Source organism: Anas acuta, chromosome 3 (assembly GCF_963932015.1).
Source record: "Anas acuta chromosome 3, bAnaAcu1.1, whole genome shotgun sequence".
Classification (NCBI taxonomy): domain Eukaryota; kingdom Metazoa; phylum Chordata; class Aves; order Anseriformes; family Anatidae; genus Anas; species Anas acuta.
Window position 1 is genome coordinate 23,828,130 of NC_088981.1, and position 18,679 is coordinate 23,846,808.

The window sequence follows — 18,679 nt, forward strand, 5'->3', positions numbered from 1 at the left end:
TGAACTAAAATAGTACCAGAATTTTTGCATGATGTGTAGCGAGTGGTGCTACACATCACCCTGAGTGTAGCTCGGGGATGAAGCCACTGTAAGACATGGGAGTGGCTCTTTATAATACTAGAATATTGGTGTTCAATCCTAGAATCAGCAAAACAAATGTAAGAAGTCTCTTGTAAGACAAAGCGGGGCAAGTAACTCTTCCTGGGGTCATTAGATGTACCGTGGCACTGCCTTGGTGACTTCTCAGAACTGGAGAGCTTTTTTTTTTTTTCTGATGTTGTAAGACAGATAAGCTTAAATAATGAAATAAGCCACATTCACAAAATAAGACACTTGAAAACTGCAGTAGTGTTGCTGTAAATGCACAAAGATTGTGCATTTGTTGGTTATAATTAATTCTTTCAAATAATTCTTTCTCTACAACTTCTCCCCCTTGAGAAGGGTGCAGTTAATGACTGTGCAAAATCTCTTTCCTCCTGTAGATTGTGTTCCGGAAAATCAGCGACGTGAAACGTGAAGAAGAGGAGAGAATGAAGAGGAAGAACGAAGCCCCTCTGATTCTACCGCCAGATCACCCGGTCCGCCGGCTGTTTCAGCGCTTCAGGCAGCAGAAGGAGGCGCGGCTCGCGGCAGAGAGAGGGAGAGACCCGGATGACCTGGACGTGGAGAAGGGCAACGTCTTGGGCGAGCACTCCTCAGCCCGCTCGGTGGTCAAAGCCAGCGTGGTGACTGTACGGGAGAGCCCGGCCACCCCCGTCTCCTACCAGTCGGCTTCGACATCTGGGGCATCTGACCAGGCGAAGCTGCAGGCCCCGGCATCGGAGTACGCGGGGTGCAAAGCGTCAGGGGATTACCCTCGACGGAAAGGCTGGGCCAAATTCAAAGATGCCTGTGGGAAAGGTGAGGACTGGAACAAAGTCTCCAAAGCAGAATCCATGGAGACTTTACCTGAGAGAACTAAAGCTTCGGGAGAAGCTACCCTGAAGAAGACAGACTCTTGTGACAGTGGCATCACAAAAAGTGACTTGCGCTTGGATAATGTTGGGGAGACACGAAGCCCGCAGGACCGCAGCCCGGTCCTCACCGAGGTCAAGCATTCCTTTTATCCTATCCCAGAACAGACTCTTCAGGCCACCATGCTGGAAGTGAAACACGAGTTGAAAGAGGACATCAAGGCTTTAAACACAAAAATGACCAATATAGAAAAACAGCTTGCAGAGATACTTAGGATATTAACCTCAAGAAGAAGCTCCCAGTCACCACAGGAGTTGTTTGAAATATCAAGGCCTCAGTCTCCAGAATCAGAAAAAGACATGTTTGGAGCTAGCTGAGGTGTTTCTTTCTGAAAAACAATCAATCAAACAAACAGACCACCCCCCTAACATTTTAAATTTAATCTCGAAAACGAGTGAGGGACCAATTCACTAAGCATGTTCCCTGTGTCTAAAAAGGTACGGTAGCAGGAATTGCAACCTCATGTCAAGATGGCAGCTGACTCTGAAGCCTTTTTGACAGCAAGGGTACAGTTTATAAAGTTTTTCTTTTCTGCATTGGTTCCCATTCCCCCCACTCCCTCTCTCCCTCAGGATGTTGGAATAAGAACTCGGAAAGCAGCAGCCATCCCAGTGAGCGCCAGGTGACCTCTTAGGTTTTTGGAGCATGCCTTACGTAGTTAGCTCAGTTTTGCCTATATGAATAAGGACTTGCCAGGGTGCTTACATTTTCAGCATTTTTCTTTCTTTCTTTTTTTTTTTTTCTGCTGCTGTCACTGTCTCAGTCACCTGTTCAGCATGTTAAATGCCACAGTATGTTTTCATATACCTGTAATAAAGCAAAGAGCAGTAGAATGAACATGTGCTACTTGATACCAAAGTTCATTTGGGGGAGTTAAGGGAGTTGTAAAAAAGTTGGAAAAAATGAACATTTTTTTCTTAATTGTCATATTGCTCAACCAATTACATTTAACAATATCCTCAGAAACAGGGATAGCATTTCAGGTCAGTCAATAAACAGGATCATCCACATTCTCATTCTGTGAGCCAGGATACTGATTTACAAAAGCTTACCTTCTGCCTCAGATGTCATGGAATATTGTTACCTTTGCTTTTAACTCCAGCCACTGAATGTGCAGAATGTGTCCTGCCCACTGCAGAACGTACCGTGGTGCATCGGTGCCAGTAGCTGTTCTGCAGATTTTCCTCCCTGTGAAAATGTACTGTGGCATTTATGTCCCATTTTTGCTATGAATCTGCTCTTTTAGTTCTTGTTAAGTTATTATTCAGAAGTTTCTGTTTTGGTAATGTTCACTGTAGCCAAAGGCTTTCACAGAACTTTTAGAGGTTTTAGATTGTGGCATTTTTCTCTACGCCCAAATGTATTGTTCCTGATCTTATCTAGCTAGAAAGCAAATGGATAATAGAGGTAGAAATACAGTGCTTACTGTATACAAGCACTATTGTAGCAAGGAAACAAGAAGATCTGCTTCTTAAAGATGTTTCCAAAACTTATATTTTCATAACTTCTTTGGAGGAAGATTGAAGCACTTTACCAAAACTACTGTTCATTATTCACTAGGTAGGGTAGTGCAAATGGTATCAAGGCTTGGGATAGAGGTGTGTATTCACAGTAAATTCTCTCCACTGATCAGGTACGTTCACTATTTATCAGTAGGTTATTGCACAGAAGCATGATGCAACACTTTTTGGGGTTTTCATTCTTAATGGCAGTAGGTCAATACAGTTCAGTAGTAGTTCTCATTCTTTTTCTATGGTACAAAGTAATTCAACATATATATATATATATATATGACATGATTTTGGGGGAAGAAAATTTGGTTCAGGTTAAGTAAGTAAAAGGTAAATGAAATGACCAATTTGAAAGGATTTCGGGTGGCCTGATGCTTGCATGGGGCCATGCAGAACTGTGCCAGCCATCCCTGGGGAAGTGCAAGGTGCCCTGGGGAAGTGGCACAGCATCGGGGCTGTGCTGTGAGAAGCTGGGAGCTCAGGAGGCAGGATATCTGTTAATATCTGCTCTTCCAGTAACTGCCCTGCTCTGAGATGCTGATTATTCAGAGCAGCACTGCGGTTTGCAGCTGGTTTAGGGTTAGCTTTCAAGAGTCATAGGCCCTTGTCCACTACAGAAGTGTCCAGAGATTATAAAATCTTACCCAAGGACTGAAAAATTCCTGAGAAACATCTATCAGGATCACGTCTGCATGCTGCTTTCTTTCCCCCATTCCCAAGAAAAGGCATTAGAGAGGTGACTTGCTATGAAACAGGGGTGCCATTTCCTGAATTTACTTCTGGTTTCATGTTTAGTTTTTTCCAGTGGTGACAGCTACGTACTGAAGATGTACAGTACTGCGGAAAGCTCTTTTTGACCAAATCACAGTGTGTGTTCGGTGCTTTAATCACTGTCAATGGCAATGGTTACCTGCAATAGCTATGCCGTGATTACCATAAGAAATCCACACAGCATTTTTTTCAGTTAGAAACTCCTACATGATTTTTCTCTCTAGTCTTGTCAGTCAGTAAATTCATCCAACAGTGAAATTATGCCCGAATAAACCACAGGTTTACAAGTATGTACGTATTTCTAACTGATGCCCAAAAGTTCCAGCAGGGTTTGAGAGGCTACCTTGGTGTCAGTTTTCTAATCCAGGTGCAGAAGCGCTCTGCAGCATCATATTCCCAACATCGGGTTTCCTTCAGAAAATTTGTGACAGGCTGAAAGTCTTGCTGAACTCAGCAGGTACCCATCTTCCTGCAGTTGGATAAACATGAAAATTGGCTTAGCTGAGGCAGATGGGGGAGGAAATGGTTATAACCCCCAAAGGATGTGCCTGATATCTCAAGCATTGCAGCGCAGGCATAGAGTTATGTGTGCAGTTGAAGGTTACCTGGCCCTTTGCTGCTGGCACTCTGTTGATGTTTCTCAGCAGTATGTTTCATGTGCCCTCAGGGATGTGTTTAAGGTGTTTCTGGTGCTGCTGATTGCCGAATCCCCCAGTTATCCCCTCTGCCACATGTAGGACTGTGAGTAAGGGAGCCCAAGTCCCCATCTTCTGGGGGCACCCCTCGTGCAGCCCAATTCAGCGTGATTTGGTGTGCTGCTGCCTGCCGTACAGCAAGGGGTGGGTGTAGCGGAGCCCATTTCGAAGGCTTTTATGAGGCTTTCATAATAGCCTATAAAGCCATTTATAATCCATTTGTAAAGCCTTGAAAGACTGTAATATACTACGGAATTACACTTAAAATGTAATGTCTTTGAAGAATATGGCCAGATTTGATTCTGTTACAGTCATGAAACTCCAGAAAAACCCTGCTCCCTCCAGTGATACCTTCAAGGCGTCTGCTGCAGGTCAGCACTGGTAGCAGGCAATGTCATTCACATTTGCACAGCTGTAACAGAGCAGACCCATTTTATTATGATTTTATGAACTGGAAGGTACTAAAACTAGTTGTAGAAGACTGCATCATCCCCCAGTAACCAGTATGCGTTGTAAGAGAATTTGAAAAAATATTTAGGATGAGTTTTTGGTCTTTGGATTCCCTGGGCTACTTAGTGATTAAATTGAGCACAACTCTGCCTGCTGTGGAACCAGTGACTGCTTTGGCCCTCAGACTGGTTTGGAGCTGTAGTGTAGTGCCCAGGCTCAGCAGATCCAGTGCTTCTCCTTTAGGGAGTGATTGAAAGCACCTCTGTTGCAAATCTGTCTCTATTGAGCCTTAAACTTGGATGCCTAAGGCTGGGTGGTGTACATACCCATGGTAATTTTTACTTGTTCTTCCATTTCTTTGTCAGCTTTTCCTTTTTCTCCCTACATGTTGAGCAAGCCTCCTCAATAAAATTATTTTTCAGCTTAGAAATGAATGACCTCTGAGCATGAGAGATTCTGCCCCTTCACAAGCAAATGTTTTCACAGTCTGTAAGAGAATAGAAAAAACAAAGCCCCTGTTTTAACGGTGTTCTGGCATAGTGCTTCTACCATTTAACAGCCTGCTAAGGAGCCTGTATTAATCAAAAAGTGATCATGCATTCTGTTTTTACCCTATATTCGAATGAGATTTCAGTCAAAAGCTGGTGGCTCAGAGAAAGAGCCTAGGTTATGAATTGTTAAAATGGAAACGTGTAGAAGTTCGTGCTTAACCAGAATACCAATATGCAGCACAGGATTAAAAAAGCGAAAACCAACCCTCACCCCTACTGTGTTCAGATACATTAACTTCTGTCTGGTATTACCTGTATACTTTTAAAAACACCCTTCTTGCTTTAAATCTCTTTCACAGTGCTGCTCTGAATCCCAGCGAGCACCCTGTTTAACAGCTTCGAAGGTGATGTTCTGCTTCTACAGTACTTCACTTTAATGAACCGAACAAGATATTTACTGTGAATATCTGGTGATATTTTCAATCACTCTTAACCAGTCTGTGAAAGAATTTAATACATGATTTGTCTTTGCTATATAAACAACAATGTGTATGATTACACTTGTGCAAATGCGTGTACATACACAGATATATATAATATCTATGTACAGATAAGTCTATGGATTGTGTTTCTGTTCCGTAAAAGCACATCCCTCATTCAATGATTACAGTTCAAGATGGGAACTTCAGTCTTCCCAGTAGCTACCCACTGAATGTCCTAGTTAGTATCTTGTTTGTTAAATGTTGAATTTTTAAGGCCAAGACTTTTGGTTTCTCTAGCAGGCCTCAACTTTATCCTATTAGTCTGGCTAGCTGTGACTGAGAGAAGATCTGGCAGGTGCTGTGATAGGAAAATGAAACCGTGTGACATTGGAAAAATGCTGTATCATAGCTGGTGGGAATACGGCTCATAAACCACCATTTGTTGCTCACTCACAATGTCTCTGAAGCTAAGCTGCCCTGGTATCGCTTCTCGTGGCTTCTCCTGCAAGAGGGACTGTGGAACAGGCGGATTTCTTTTTCCTGGTACCAGGGGATGTCTCAAAGGTGCTGAGCCTATCCTTCTGTGGCATGCAGTCACCGCACCTCTGCTTTCTTGTCCTGGTATTAGGTGGTGAAGAGCACCTTCTGAATTCTTCATTTCCACGTAGTCTCCTGTGGGTGTTTTGGCAATAACAAAGTCTGTGTTTCAGCTGCACTTCTGATTCATTGCGACAAACTTTTTAGAGAGAGACCCGTGCAGGGAAGCTCCAGAAATTTGAGGTGAGGTGCAGTAGATTACTGCATCCTTTAATCAGACGTAGTTTTGACCACATTGTTGTGGCAAGTGTTGATTCAATTAAATGAAAATAAAGCTTTTTGCAATAAGATATATCCGACATTTAGCCTTAAGACCCTTTCATAAGTGACATAATTCAAACTGTGATTCCATTCTCCTTCCTTCTTAATGTTCTGTAGTATTTACAACGTTGCCTAAAGATAAAGCACTTTGATTAGCTTTCTAAATCTGATGGAAATCACTTGTTGGTAATCACATTTATTTTTCCACTTATTGCCTTCTTCTTGGTATAATAAATTACTCCAATAGTCCTCTCCCCTTACAAAACCAAGATACATAATTATTGTCTAAACACTTTTGTACATCAGGGAGCCAGCCCGTCATATCACGAAAGTGTTTGTTTCAAAGATTTTTTTTACAGTTCAACAACGCTAATGTGAAATTACCTGCAACTGTAATTTGTTTCAAGCTGATTGTTGAGTGTTGTGTAAACATATTTGATGTGTAATCCCAGGACATCTCTGTAGGTGGACTTAAATACCTGGTGTTAACAAAGCAGTTTGGGGTTTTCACTCTCTGTTCTGAAAGGCTAATGTCCTTTTTTCTTCTTCCCACTGAATCTGTGACCACTAACATAGAAAAAGAATCATTTTAGCTGTAGATGAAAGACGTTCAATAATCTTGTATCAGGATGAACTGCTATATAAAGAAATACGAAGTTTTCTAATGAATGTGTTATATTATTGTACCTACATACAATCAATATTTGTACATCTGTTGGAAACCTGTCTGCGTTTCAATATTTAGCCACCACTGCATGGACACTTTATTGATATGCAGTTAATGCAGTCGCTTTGGCGCTTTTAAGTGTATTTCACTTGGTTTTATCCTTTCTGAAATCCACCAAATACTCTTCTTTCTTTTTCTTGGCATTTGTCACTTTGTTCAATGAAGCATGACTAGACAAAGAGAACAAGTAGATACTATTTTTGTGGTCAGCAAAGCAGCTGCCAGTAGATAGACAGTGTGTGTACGTACGTATACACGCTGTTTGGGAATGTTTCAGTTACAAATGCAGCCACCTACATAATGATATCCCTGTTCAACATTTTTAAACAAGCACAAATAATATTTGTAAAAAAAAAAGTTTAATTTTATTTATTATAGTAATAAACTATTTTATACATTATAATCGCCTTGGTGTGCTTTTCTGTGTGTAGCATATATGTGTGTTAGAGCAATGGGAGGATTTAATTTACTCTCTAGAGCTTCTGGCTCACTGTTTTGTTCCTGTTGCTCTGTGTATGGAGTGCTATCAGCACAGAAGTTTGGTGTCACTGTTTTAGCTGTAAATGGTTCAGGTTGTTTCCTCAGACTTTGGCCTGCTGCATATCAGCACAGCCAGGATTTACGTTTGCAGGGCCGCTGGAAGCTGGAGGCAGGTTTTCTGTGGAACGACCATCCTAGCACCCTGCATTGTGGATTCCAGCCTGGGCCAGGTGACGCAAATCCATACCGAGATCACTGCTCCTACGGCCAGCAGCCGGTCTGGGTGTGTGTACAGGATTTTACTCTTCAGGATGTCAGCCTAGACCCTGTGAGCTTCACACCTGTGTTTGTACTTCATTCTCTGCAGCATGATCTTAGCCCATTGCCTCCTCACCCTTTTGGGTCTGGTGAGCGCTGCTGTCACCTGCACAGCAATACTTCATGGGATTGTGAACCTAATCTTCAAAGGAACAGCAATAAAGCATAAAGCTTTCAGCCTACAGCGCTGAGGCTAAACTGTACCAGCTACAGCCAAGAAGCACAAGGAGAAGCTATTTTTACCATCACTTCTTCATCCACAGCAGTGTGTGCTGTGACTGGATCGTCAGCTGCTGCTATTTCACTGACCAGCATGAAAGTCTCAGCTTTATTTTGCCTGATGTTATATACTGTGCTTCCTGTACTTAGAACAGGGGAGAGTAACAGAGTGAAGGCATGCACTTTGTTATTTTATTTTGAGGTCACTGAAGGCTGCTGTTCCCATTTTCTGATCTCTCAGTTTTTCACTTTGCTTAGGCTCTTTGTGTGCTCAGCAGCCTCCCTGGTGGTGTCGCAAGCTCAACTTAATGCAGGGACAGATAGCACGGCCCAGACAATGTTCCCTGTCCCTGCTGCCCTTCCCTTGCCAGCCGCACAGCCCCATGATCACCTTGGTGGCCCTACAGCGGCCCCTCCACTACATCTCTTGCACTGGGGGACAGAACTGGATGCAGTGCTCCAGGTTCAGCCTTACCAACACCAAGTACAGGGGAAGGACCACCTCCCCTGACCTGCTGGTGATACTTGGCCTAAAGCAGCTAAGAATGCCATCAGCCTTCTTAGTGACAAGGGCACATTGCTGGCTTGTGTTCCCCTCTGTGTCCACCAGGACCTCCAGTTCCTCGTCTGCTAAGCTGCTTTCCAGCTGGGTGGCCCCCAGCCTGCCCTGGTGCCTGCGGTTGTTCCTCCCCAGGTGCAGGGCTCCGCACTTCTTGTTGAACTTCATGAGATTTCTGTCAGCCACCTCTGGCAGGAGGGAGACTGCGCAGGGGGAGACATGTCCAGGCCTCAGTGTGCACATGACAGAGTCTGAGTAGTAAAAGGAGGTCCTGCTCTATTCTGTTTTAGCATAAGTTCACGTACAAAGGGCAGCACCTCCAAGACACCTGATGGTGGGTGGCTGGAGGAGAGCTCTGGTCTGGCACTTGTGCCAGGCCGAGTGACCTCCTCCAGCACCTCCCTCCCTTCCCATCCCAGCCGGGCACCCCTCACCCACTTGCTGCAGCTGCTGGGGAGGCAGTGTTATCTTGTTTGGCCACTGTGAATTTTGCATTTTGCAGCTTCTGCTGTGCCTGGTGTGCCACCGAGGCTGGGCTGGCCGGCCGAGCTGCCCGTCCTGTGGGGCAATGCTGAGGGATGCGGGGGTGCCATGGTGCTCATGGCTGCCTGCCGTGGGAGGGGGTTAAAGGCAACAGGCATAGGGAGTAGGGACAATAACAGCAAACAAATATTGTTCACCTGCATTTCTGCTCCCTTCATTATAATTCAGCACGGCCTCTGTGATGGGATGAAGAGGCTGGGGGAAATAACCTGTCCTATTCCTGAAAGACAGACAGAGTAAAAACCAGTGAGGGAGACAGAGAAGGCATTAGAGTAAACAAACTCCAAACGTGTTTGTCAGCAGCAAATATGAGGACGCTTGTGCATAGGTACAGCTGCAAAATACACGTGCTCAGGGCTGTCTTTTTTTTTAATCCTCTTTCCTTTTCCATTCCTGTTCCCCCTTCCTAATCAAGGTCAAATTCAAGCCCTCCTAGAGCCCAGCCATGTTCAAATTTAGGTGCGTCTCTCTCCCCCCCTCCCCCTCACGGCACAGGTGTAGGTTTAAAAACAAGTTTAACTTCAGCATCTTCGTCCATGAGGGCAACTTCTCAGCTTTTCACCCTAGAAATCCCACCTGGTACAGATGGAGGAAGGGAGTGCAGGAACGACCTCAGAGAGAGCTTGCTTGTGAGGTGACACACTTCTCTTGTTCTCCACAGTTTCTTCCTCCCCCTTCCCTTCCCTTCCCTTCCCTTCCCTTCCCTTCCCTTCCCTTCCCTTCCCTTCCCTTCCCTTCCCTTCCCTTCCCTTCCCTTCCCTTCCCTTCCCTTCCCTTCCCTTCCCTTCCCTTCCCTTCCCTTCCCTTCCCTTCCCTTCCCTTCCCTTCCCTTCCCTTCCCTTCCCTTCCCTTCCCTTCCCTTCCCTTCCCTTCCCTTCCCTTCCCTTCCCTTCCCTTCCCTTCCCTTCCCTTCCCTTCCCTTCCCTTCCCTTCCCTTCCCTTCCCTGTTCTTTACTTTTTTCTTTTTAGCTTTAGTCACTTTTACAGTTTTAAAGTGACCAGAGAGAAAGTTTCGGTCCCAGTGGATGAGGCATGAAGTGAAGGCACATCTTTGCTGTTAACGCCTGCCTGGGAGGATGTGTTGCACCTGTGACCGTCACTGCATTTGTAGATGTGAATCTGAAGGGAGGTGGGTATTGGTTCAGGGATTTGCCTCCACATCCTCATAGCTGAAATACACAACTTGGGGAGAAGGAAACGCTGCTGGAGGATCTACATCAAGCATGGCCTTTCCATAAACAGAGGACTAAGGCCTCTTCTTCAGCAGGGGTCACCATTTGGAGAGAAATGCTCAGCAGCAGTAGCACACTGAGTGCGATATTAAACCTGGGAGCTATTGTGGGCTCAGCAGCTGGGCAAGAATTGGTTCTCTGCAAGCGGTGGATTACAATGGAGGAAAACACAGATCGCTTTCAAGCCTCTCCAGTGTCTTTTGTGTGTGCGAGAGTTTTACTTTCACAGTTAAGCAGAAGGTATTTTGGAACTAATGATAACAGGAAAGTTTATTGAGAATTGTCAGCTGTGGCAGGAGGATAAGAAAGCGAGTTAAGATAATCTGTATGTAGCCCCAGGCCAAAAATAAATTATTTGTTTTTCCTTCAGCATGGTATTGCACATGCATCCATACTGAACCTGGCTATTGGAAGCATGGAGACAGGAATGGAAACTGAAACAGCTCAGCTGAAAGCTAAATTGAAAAAAGCACCCATTAGGCAACTGTGCAGAAACTGTACATAAACTACTGCATGAAATTACAGTTCAGGCACCAAGAATTGTAAATGGATCTGTAAAACTGGGGTGGTCATGTCTCATTCATGAGCAGCAAATAACACATCTGTAGTCAGGCATTTGGAGTAGCTGCAGGCTGGTTGCTTGGCTGCCTCTGGAGCAGGAGGAGTCCTTGGTAGGACCTGCCAAGGGGGGAATGATGACAGCTCTCCCCGACACAATGTCTTTACCTCTGCATGTCCAGTGAGAGGCTGTGGGACCACGGACACTTGCTCACAAGTGAGGGCAACAGGTAGGTGGGGGCAGGGATCACGGCACCCTTTGCTTGCAGCCTCTGGTGAGGCAGAAGTTACTGATGGGGGGGGTCCTGGTGGAATTATGTGAGTGCTGTGAAATCTCACTGATGCTTTCCTCAAAAAAAGCTTAACAATGAGTGGGACTGTGAGACTTGCTTGTTTGCTGCCACCATGGCAATGAGCAGTAGCATTTTCATTACTGTGGTAGTGGTGACTACCATCTGTGGGTGAATGGAAGGAAAAAGTACAGTATTTTACTTTGGATGCTTTTCATACTTTAAAAACCCGTATAACAAGTCAGTGTTCATATTTAACCTGCATTTTTTTTTTTTTTTATGTCATTGGTTATTGGCATAACCACTCAAGGTAAGCAAGACTTCGTACAGAAAATCCTTGTAGGTCTCAGTTTTCACAAGCATTTGACAGGATATGGTCAGATAGACTGAGGAACTCTGAGAATAAAAACCTGAGCAAAGGCTGCTAAAGCCTGGCCAGAAACACCAATGGTGGAGTGCCAAGTGTGGATCAGGAGACATCTCAACAAGTTTTGAGGTCAGGACCCAGAGCTTGCTTGCTCACATGTCCTTGGTGACCTTCTGGGCTACCACTGGGACATTGCTGTCTGGAGCACTGGGGTCTCCATCACATTTGGGACTTGAAGAAGTTAAAAACAGTTTCCTGAAACCATTGCTTTTGCTGCCAGGGTGGAAGGAGGTGCAGTCAGAGGCCCTTGTGCTGAAGGGTCCTAGGGTTTCCAAGTGACAGACTCACAGAATCAAAGAACATCCTCCGTTGGAAGGGACCCACAAGGATCATTAAGTCCAACTCCTGGCTTCACATAGGACCAAACAAAAATCAGACCCTGTGTCTGAGAGCATTGTCCAAATGCTTCTTGAACTCCAGCAGGCTTGGTTCTATGACCACTGCCCTTGGGAGCCTGTCCTGGTGCCCAAGCACCCTCTGGGTGCAGACCCTTTCCCTAACCCCCAGCCTGACCCTCCCCTGTCCCAGCTCCATGCCGTTCCTTCGGGTCCTGTCGCTGCCCCCAGAGAGCAGAGCTCAGCGCCTGCCCCTCCGCTCCCCTCGTGAGTGAGCTGCTGGCCGCCATGAGGCCTCCCCTCAGCCTGCTCTGCTCGGGGCTGAGAAAACAAAGAGACTCAGCTGCTCCTCATAGGTCTTCCCCTCTAGGCCCTTCACCATCTTTGTAGCCCTCCTATACACTCTAATAGTTTTATGTTCTTTAGTGTTGAGTGTAATAGTAGTGTCAATACTCTCTAATAGTTTTATTTCCTTATGTTGTGGTGTCAGTGCTGTGCTTGATGCACCCCAGGGTACAGCTGGGCCTCCTGGCTGCCAGGGCACACAGCTGGCTCATATTCAACTTGACATCGACCCAACCCCCCAGATCCCTTTCTGCAGGGCTGATCTCCAGCATCTCGTCTCCTGGTCTGTACATACAGCCTGGGTTGCTCCTTCCCAGGTGCAGAATCCAGCACTTGCTCTTGTTAAATTTCATAATGCTGGTGATGGCCCAGCTGTCTAATTTGTCAAGATCTCTCCGCAAGGCCTCTCCACTCTTGACAGCCTCAACAGCTTCTTCCTCTTTAGTAACATCTGCAAACTTACTCAAAGCACCTTCTAGTCCTACATCCAAGTCACTTGTGAAAACACTGAAGAGAACTGGCCCTAAAATGCAGCCCAGTGGAACCCCACAAGTGACAGGCTGCCAGCCTGAAGGAACCTCATTTACTACAACCCTTTGAGCCCAACCCACAGGGGGTTTTCCCCATGTTTCTTTCTCCTGCATTTTGTCATTTCATAGTGCATTTCACGATGGGCCTGCGGCAAAGCAGAGCCCCAGTGGGGCTGCACTAGATGCATGGCCAACCTGCCCTGGGCAGACGTGAGCCAGGGCAGCAGTGAGGCTGCGCCAGCCTCTGTGTTTGTAGCAAGAACTGACCCTGACCGAAGGGGCGGCCTTGGGGGCAGGATGCCAGGTTGGGGGGGAAGGCGGCTGAAGTAGCCTGAAGCAGAGATGTGACCAGATGAACATTATGAGCCTGTAATTTCAGCACAAACTACCACCTCAGCACAAATACTACTGCCACAAGAACAAAGAAACCCGTAACTATAAAATAGCGATAATACCAGTGAAAAAAATTGCCTCGTAAATGTGTATTTTTATGTCTGTGCAATTTGGATTACTATAAGGTAATCCTCCCACATTACCTGTGCATTTAAAACAAACTTAACTCTTCCAGCAGCAGTCTAAAAAAAATCAGCTGAAGCTTCTTCTTTCCATAGGATTTTTCCCTTTAAATTCCTTCACCAATGGTGCGGATGTTTCTGGGCTTCAAATATCATTTCTAGTTGTTCTATTTTTGCCATCTAATTTGGAAACTCCAATGCACTAGTGCAGGGATATCAGTTCTGTGGTCCATAAAAATTAATTAATTTTGTCAAGAAATATCTAGAGGGAGTGCTGGTGCAATTTAAACTTCACAGGTTATAACCAAAGTCATGTCTCTGTTTTATTTCTTCAGTAAACTTTAATTTTTCAGTGCTTGCATGATGCACCTGTCAGCAGTGATTCACTTCAGCTACCCAACCATATGTAAAGCTTTTCCTAAATCCCTGTAGATAGTGATGTATTTTTGTTACCTGTATTCTGAATGTTGCTCGTGAATTCATATGCCACAGGTACCCCATTTTTATCTGACCAATTTCTGACAGGAACTGGTACACCAGTGCCTAAGCTTATTTACACTCAGACCCCAACTGGCCCCGAATGTAATGAAAAGTGGTGCAGCCAAATTTGTGGTCAAAATTTGCCTGTTAAATGTTCATGTTAGCTTTATTTGCTCTTATCCAGAGCTTTGTGACTCCTGGTGTAAGGAATGAGGGGGTTTTCAAAGTATCTGTGTGTTGGATTCCCTTATGTAATGCAGCCATGCAGTTCCCACCCTGCCACTTTCTCTGTTGTCAAGAGCCCATTTCTTCTTGGAGCAAGAGTTTCCAAGGCCAGTGATGCTGACAGGAGGCTGGAGGGCTCTGGGGGCTTCCTTGAATGGAGAGGCTCTGAGGCTGCCTGGAAGCTGAACCTTGAGACTATTCTCCTAAAATATATGGGTCATGTTCATTAGGCTTTTCTTTTCCTTTTCCTCTCCTCCTGGGCATTGGAGGCATCCCTGAAATCGGCTCATACTTGGAGCTGACAAGGCTCATGAACAAGCTTGGGATGCCTGAGCTAATGGTCCACCTGCAGTAAGCTCAGGTGCTGGTGACTCGCAGCACCATGGCTGGGACATGGCTGGTGTTAGCTGTTCTCAGCAGGACATTCACTCGACATTATCTCCTTTGCTGAAAGCGGAAAACTCGAGCAGAGCAGTTGGCTTCATCTTTGCTTCCTTTTACAAGTAACTAGCCAAGACACCTATCCACAGGCAGCTACTGCTGAAACTGCTGAAATGGGTGCAGGGGCACACAGCGCCCCAGGCACCCCAGCCTGAAGGGGGTTGGCAGAGAGGGGCACCAGAGAGGGTTGGGCTCAGATGTCTTTTAATGCAATCAAAACTGTTGTAATGCAGCTCTTCCCTCATTCCTCACAGGTGTTACAGACGCAGAGCTCTTCACAGGCTTTGTGGCAAGCAATATTTCAGCTGTCCCTGCTGCATTAAAATATATGACTTGACTAACAAGCGGCTGTGCGCGGAGAGAGTTATTTTGCAGAGCAATAACAGGCAGCGCTACTGGGGGGGTGTTTGACTATAAAGCACAGGCAGAAGCTGTGACACACCATGCATAGCAATCCCCTCGCTCTTCACAGCTCCTTGAGGAAAATCACACCAGCATGCCTGAGGAAGGTAAGCCTCCTGTTAGCAAGTGTGAGCTGCAGCCAGCTCAAGGGGCAGCAGTGATGGAGGAAATGAAGCAGGTGTGCAAGGGAAAGGAGGGGCACCGTGTGACTGCAATGACTAATAACAAAATTGCTGCAGGTTTTCATAGTTAAGCTGTTTTTCTTATGACCTGTGGTAAGCTGGTTATTCCGACTAATCTGCTTTCAGCTCTGAGATGTGAAAAAGATACGTGAGCAAAGCCTCGCTTGCCCTCTAATCAATGCAGAATTAAAGAAAGAGCCACTTAGCGTAATCCTGCCGTCCCCAGTAATAATTATGGCTGTGAGCACTTTGTTAACCAAGTAGGGGGTAGGGGATGAACGCATACGTGCATGCGTGACTTGATTGCTGCAGCTTTGTGGTAGCTGCTAAAGCCATACGTGCGATGCTTGCTAGTTGCTTAGGCATGCTTTTCACAATCACTTTTGACCTGTTTTTGTCAGCAGGCATCAGGCGCCTGCCCAGCTGTTTCACAGCCACCACCTCGTGCTTTTGGTCACAGCAGTCTCTGACTTCCTGACTTCCAGGGCTACCAGCAGCACTGCCCCCGCCTCCCCCTGCCTACAGTCGCCTCCCCTTTGGTTTGAAATGGCCATTTGGAAAGTTCTTTGTCAACTGTTTCCTAGGGCCTGTAATGAGCTTTCCCTTAGTGTTTGGAAGTCATCTTCTCCTCCTCCCCATACCTTTTATTTTATTTTTTTTCCTTTGGCAACTGGGGTCTTCTGTCTCTTCCAAGCCTCTGCAGACACCCACCTCCCTAGAACCATCACAGAGGACATGGAGGACAGCACTTCTGGCTACCACCTGATTTCAATTCCAGCAGGCACCATGTAATAATGAAAATGTGCAGGTCATGCTGAGGAACGGGCCTCCAAGCTGAAGGTATAGCTGACTACACACATTTAGAGTGCTGCAGGCACAGCCTGTGCTCTTAACAGAGCTGTCTGGGTGACCAAGTGTGCCTCATGCCTGGCCTACTGGTGCTCAGGAAGCAGGATGGGTCAGAAACCTTGTGAGTGGGCTCGTTTGTGAAATAAATACTTCAAAGCAGCAGGAAAAATGAACCCCTGGATAGACTGAGAGTGAAGAAATGTATTTATTTCTTTGATGATAAATATTTGAACTACAAGAAATAGTATCTATTTCTTAAATTGTGTTAGCAATCTTCATGCTTTTGACTATGGACCAGATTAGCAACGTTATAAAGGGAAGCATCGTTTTCCTTCCATCCTTTTACTTCCATCCTACTTGTGGTGACCACTCACAGAAGCTTCACGCACTGAAATGTCACCATTGCTAATCTACCAAAGGTGTATTTGCTTTTTAAACTCACCCCATCGGGAAATGCACGCTCCATATGTGCACAAGGGGGACAAACACAACCAGCCTGTACTGCACCTATCCTGCAGGCTTCCAGTTCATTGGGGTTTCTAACTGGCAGGGAAGCACTTTTCTTACGCCAAACTGAAGGTTTCTAAGACACAGCTCTCAAAACAACTGTCAGTTTAAGCTTTATTTTTTGAAACAGAAGAGGATACAAAATTAGGGAAGATGTATAAAGCACTGAAAAAATACATATAAAAAAAACAATTTTGTTTTAGAAAGAAGCATAATCTAGCTGACCTTCAGGGTCATTGCCATATTAGAGCAGGGCATTTTGCACGCATACAAATTGGAATCCCATCACTCAGTAGCCACTCATGTCATGCAGTAATGGTAATTGATCAGACTGAGGAACAGACTCATGACTTTTCACTCCAATGCTAATTCCACTTAATTACGAAGTCTGAGTTAAGTTTCAGGAGGTTCTTGCCCTTAGCTCAGTGCTACTCCAAAGCTGAGGCCAATTTCACATCTTTTTAGAAAATTTGCAGGCTGAGAGCAAAATACTTCTCTGGCTGAGAGGATCCCTGTAATCACCATAAATCAATCCAGAGGGCCACGTCTCTGGCCAGGCAGCACGCATGGTGCGTCTTATTTTCAACAGTCCGTCATATCTCCTAGAGATAACTTCCAAGGGAAATAACTGCATTTGCACAGTGGAAAAATCCTTCCCTGAAAATAAAGGGCTGGAGGTTCTGCTCTGAAACAGTAAGGGAAGGGCTGGGCCTCTGGACAGGTAGTCAGCTGAAGACTCTGCCCTTATTTCTGCAGCAACAAATGAAGGGGAAAAAGGTGTCAGAGCAGCAGAGACATCAGAAATGCAGGCAACGAGCTGAAGCCTATCTCAGGGACTGAATTTCTTGCTGAAGGGATGATCTCGATCAGACTTGTCCAAAGCTGCAGGAGCGATGGACAGCAGGACACTCATCTGTGCTTCCCAGCAGGCTGGGACGGCTGCCGGGGGCATGGAACAAGTTGGGAGAGGAGTCCTGCTGCTACGGGTGCAGGAGCTGCGCTCTTCTCCAGGGCTGGTGGCCTTCTCCTGTGCCTAAAGGAAAGCCTAGCCATGTAACTAAAGGCCTTTGGGCTGATTAACAGGGAACAGACTGGGAGATGCCCCTTGTACCAGAGGTGGGTAGGGTCTCCCTTCCCCTTGGAAAGCAGCATGTGCCAGCACTCGCAGCCTTAAAGCTCGCAACCAGACAGGCAGAACTTTGCCAGCTCTGGGCAACCCCGTGTTTTAACAAAGATGCTGCTGTGACAGGTCTGGCTGTGGGCTAAGGACATGGAGCTCTGGCTCATTTGGTGCCGGTGTAACAGACAACCCTGCCTTTTATTTATTTTATTTTTTATTTTTAAAGCTCTTGCAATGCTGCTCCTAGTGCAGCATTTAATATTTTTTTTAAGACCTGCCTTCCTCTTTTTTAATGATCAAACACAAACACTCTTAAGACTACACAAAAAATAGTAAGTGTTTAAATGAAGGAATTAAAGAGAAAAAGCAGACTTTGCTACAGTAAGTAGAAAGTCCTTTAAGGCTGAAAAACTGCAAGCAGTGAGAACACAAAAAATGTTCTACCTTAAATCAGAAAGCAATCAAAACGAACTGATGAGCATCCTGCCTGTCACAAGTAATGTAAGTGCAGGGCACAGCCCTGTGTGCCCCTGGACAGAAGCTGAGAGAGATTGGAAGTTTTTTTTTGGATTGTGCAATGTAGGAAAAAAGAATTTTCTTCGGTACGTCAAAATAGGCAGCAAGATATTGGAAGAAATAAAACCGGACTTTATCATATCTGAAATACATATTCTGAGGTGCACGCTTTCAGTGTACAGTCACAGACTTGCTGTTTTATAAAAATAACATCATTCAAAATGCTTCATAATTTCTCCCCACCCTACCTATAGCCCATTATTATAGTTTCTGCTTAAATTCCTGAATTCACAATCCGGAATGAACTAAATGAGCTTTTAGTTTTAATGCATTGACCAAGTACTTGGTCTGGCACATTCTTCTGCGGATAAGACGTCCAGTGTAGAAAGCCATCGACCTGTAAGCTGCCATGAAACTCGTCGCTCTGCGTCACCCCTAGTTCACAGCGTACGTGCGTTCCCATTCGATTCCCACGTGAGCGTAGCAGTACAGGAACCCGAGAACAGTCAGTGTTGCCCACGGCCAGCCTGTAAATAGAAAGAGAGACAATCCCCGTCAGAATAATTAATGACTGCTTCACACAGAAAGACTCCTGGGATGACCAGCT

The 18,679-nt window shown here is 45.5% G+C and overlaps 2 protein-coding genes across 4 annotated transcripts in view; one reads left to right on the forward strand and one right to left on the reverse strand.

The window, feature by feature from the left end:
• Positions 1-7,402, forward strand: part of KCNH1 (potassium voltage-gated channel subfamily H member 1) — a 186,549-nt gene extending 179,147 nt beyond the window's left edge. Inside the window, exon 11 of the mRNA XM_068676165.1 lies at positions 483-7,402. Coding sequence (XP_068532266.1) covers positions 483-1,331 — 849 coding nt within the window. The 3' untranslated portion in view covers positions 1,332-7,402. The remainder of the gene's footprint in view (positions 1-482) is intronic.
• A 9,134-nt stretch (positions 7,403-16,536) lies between these two features.
• Positions 16,537-18,679, reverse strand: part of HHAT (hedgehog acyltransferase) — a 206,083-nt gene continuing 203,940 nt past the window's right edge. For all 3 annotated transcript variants that reach the window (XM_068676172.1, XM_068676171.1, XM_068676170.1), the window contains one exon: positions 16,537-18,599. In XM_068676172.1, the coding sequence (XP_068532273.1) occupies positions 18,508-18,599 (92 nt within the window). In that variant the 3' untranslated portion in view covers positions 16,537-18,507. The remainder of the gene's footprint in view (positions 18,600-18,679) is intronic.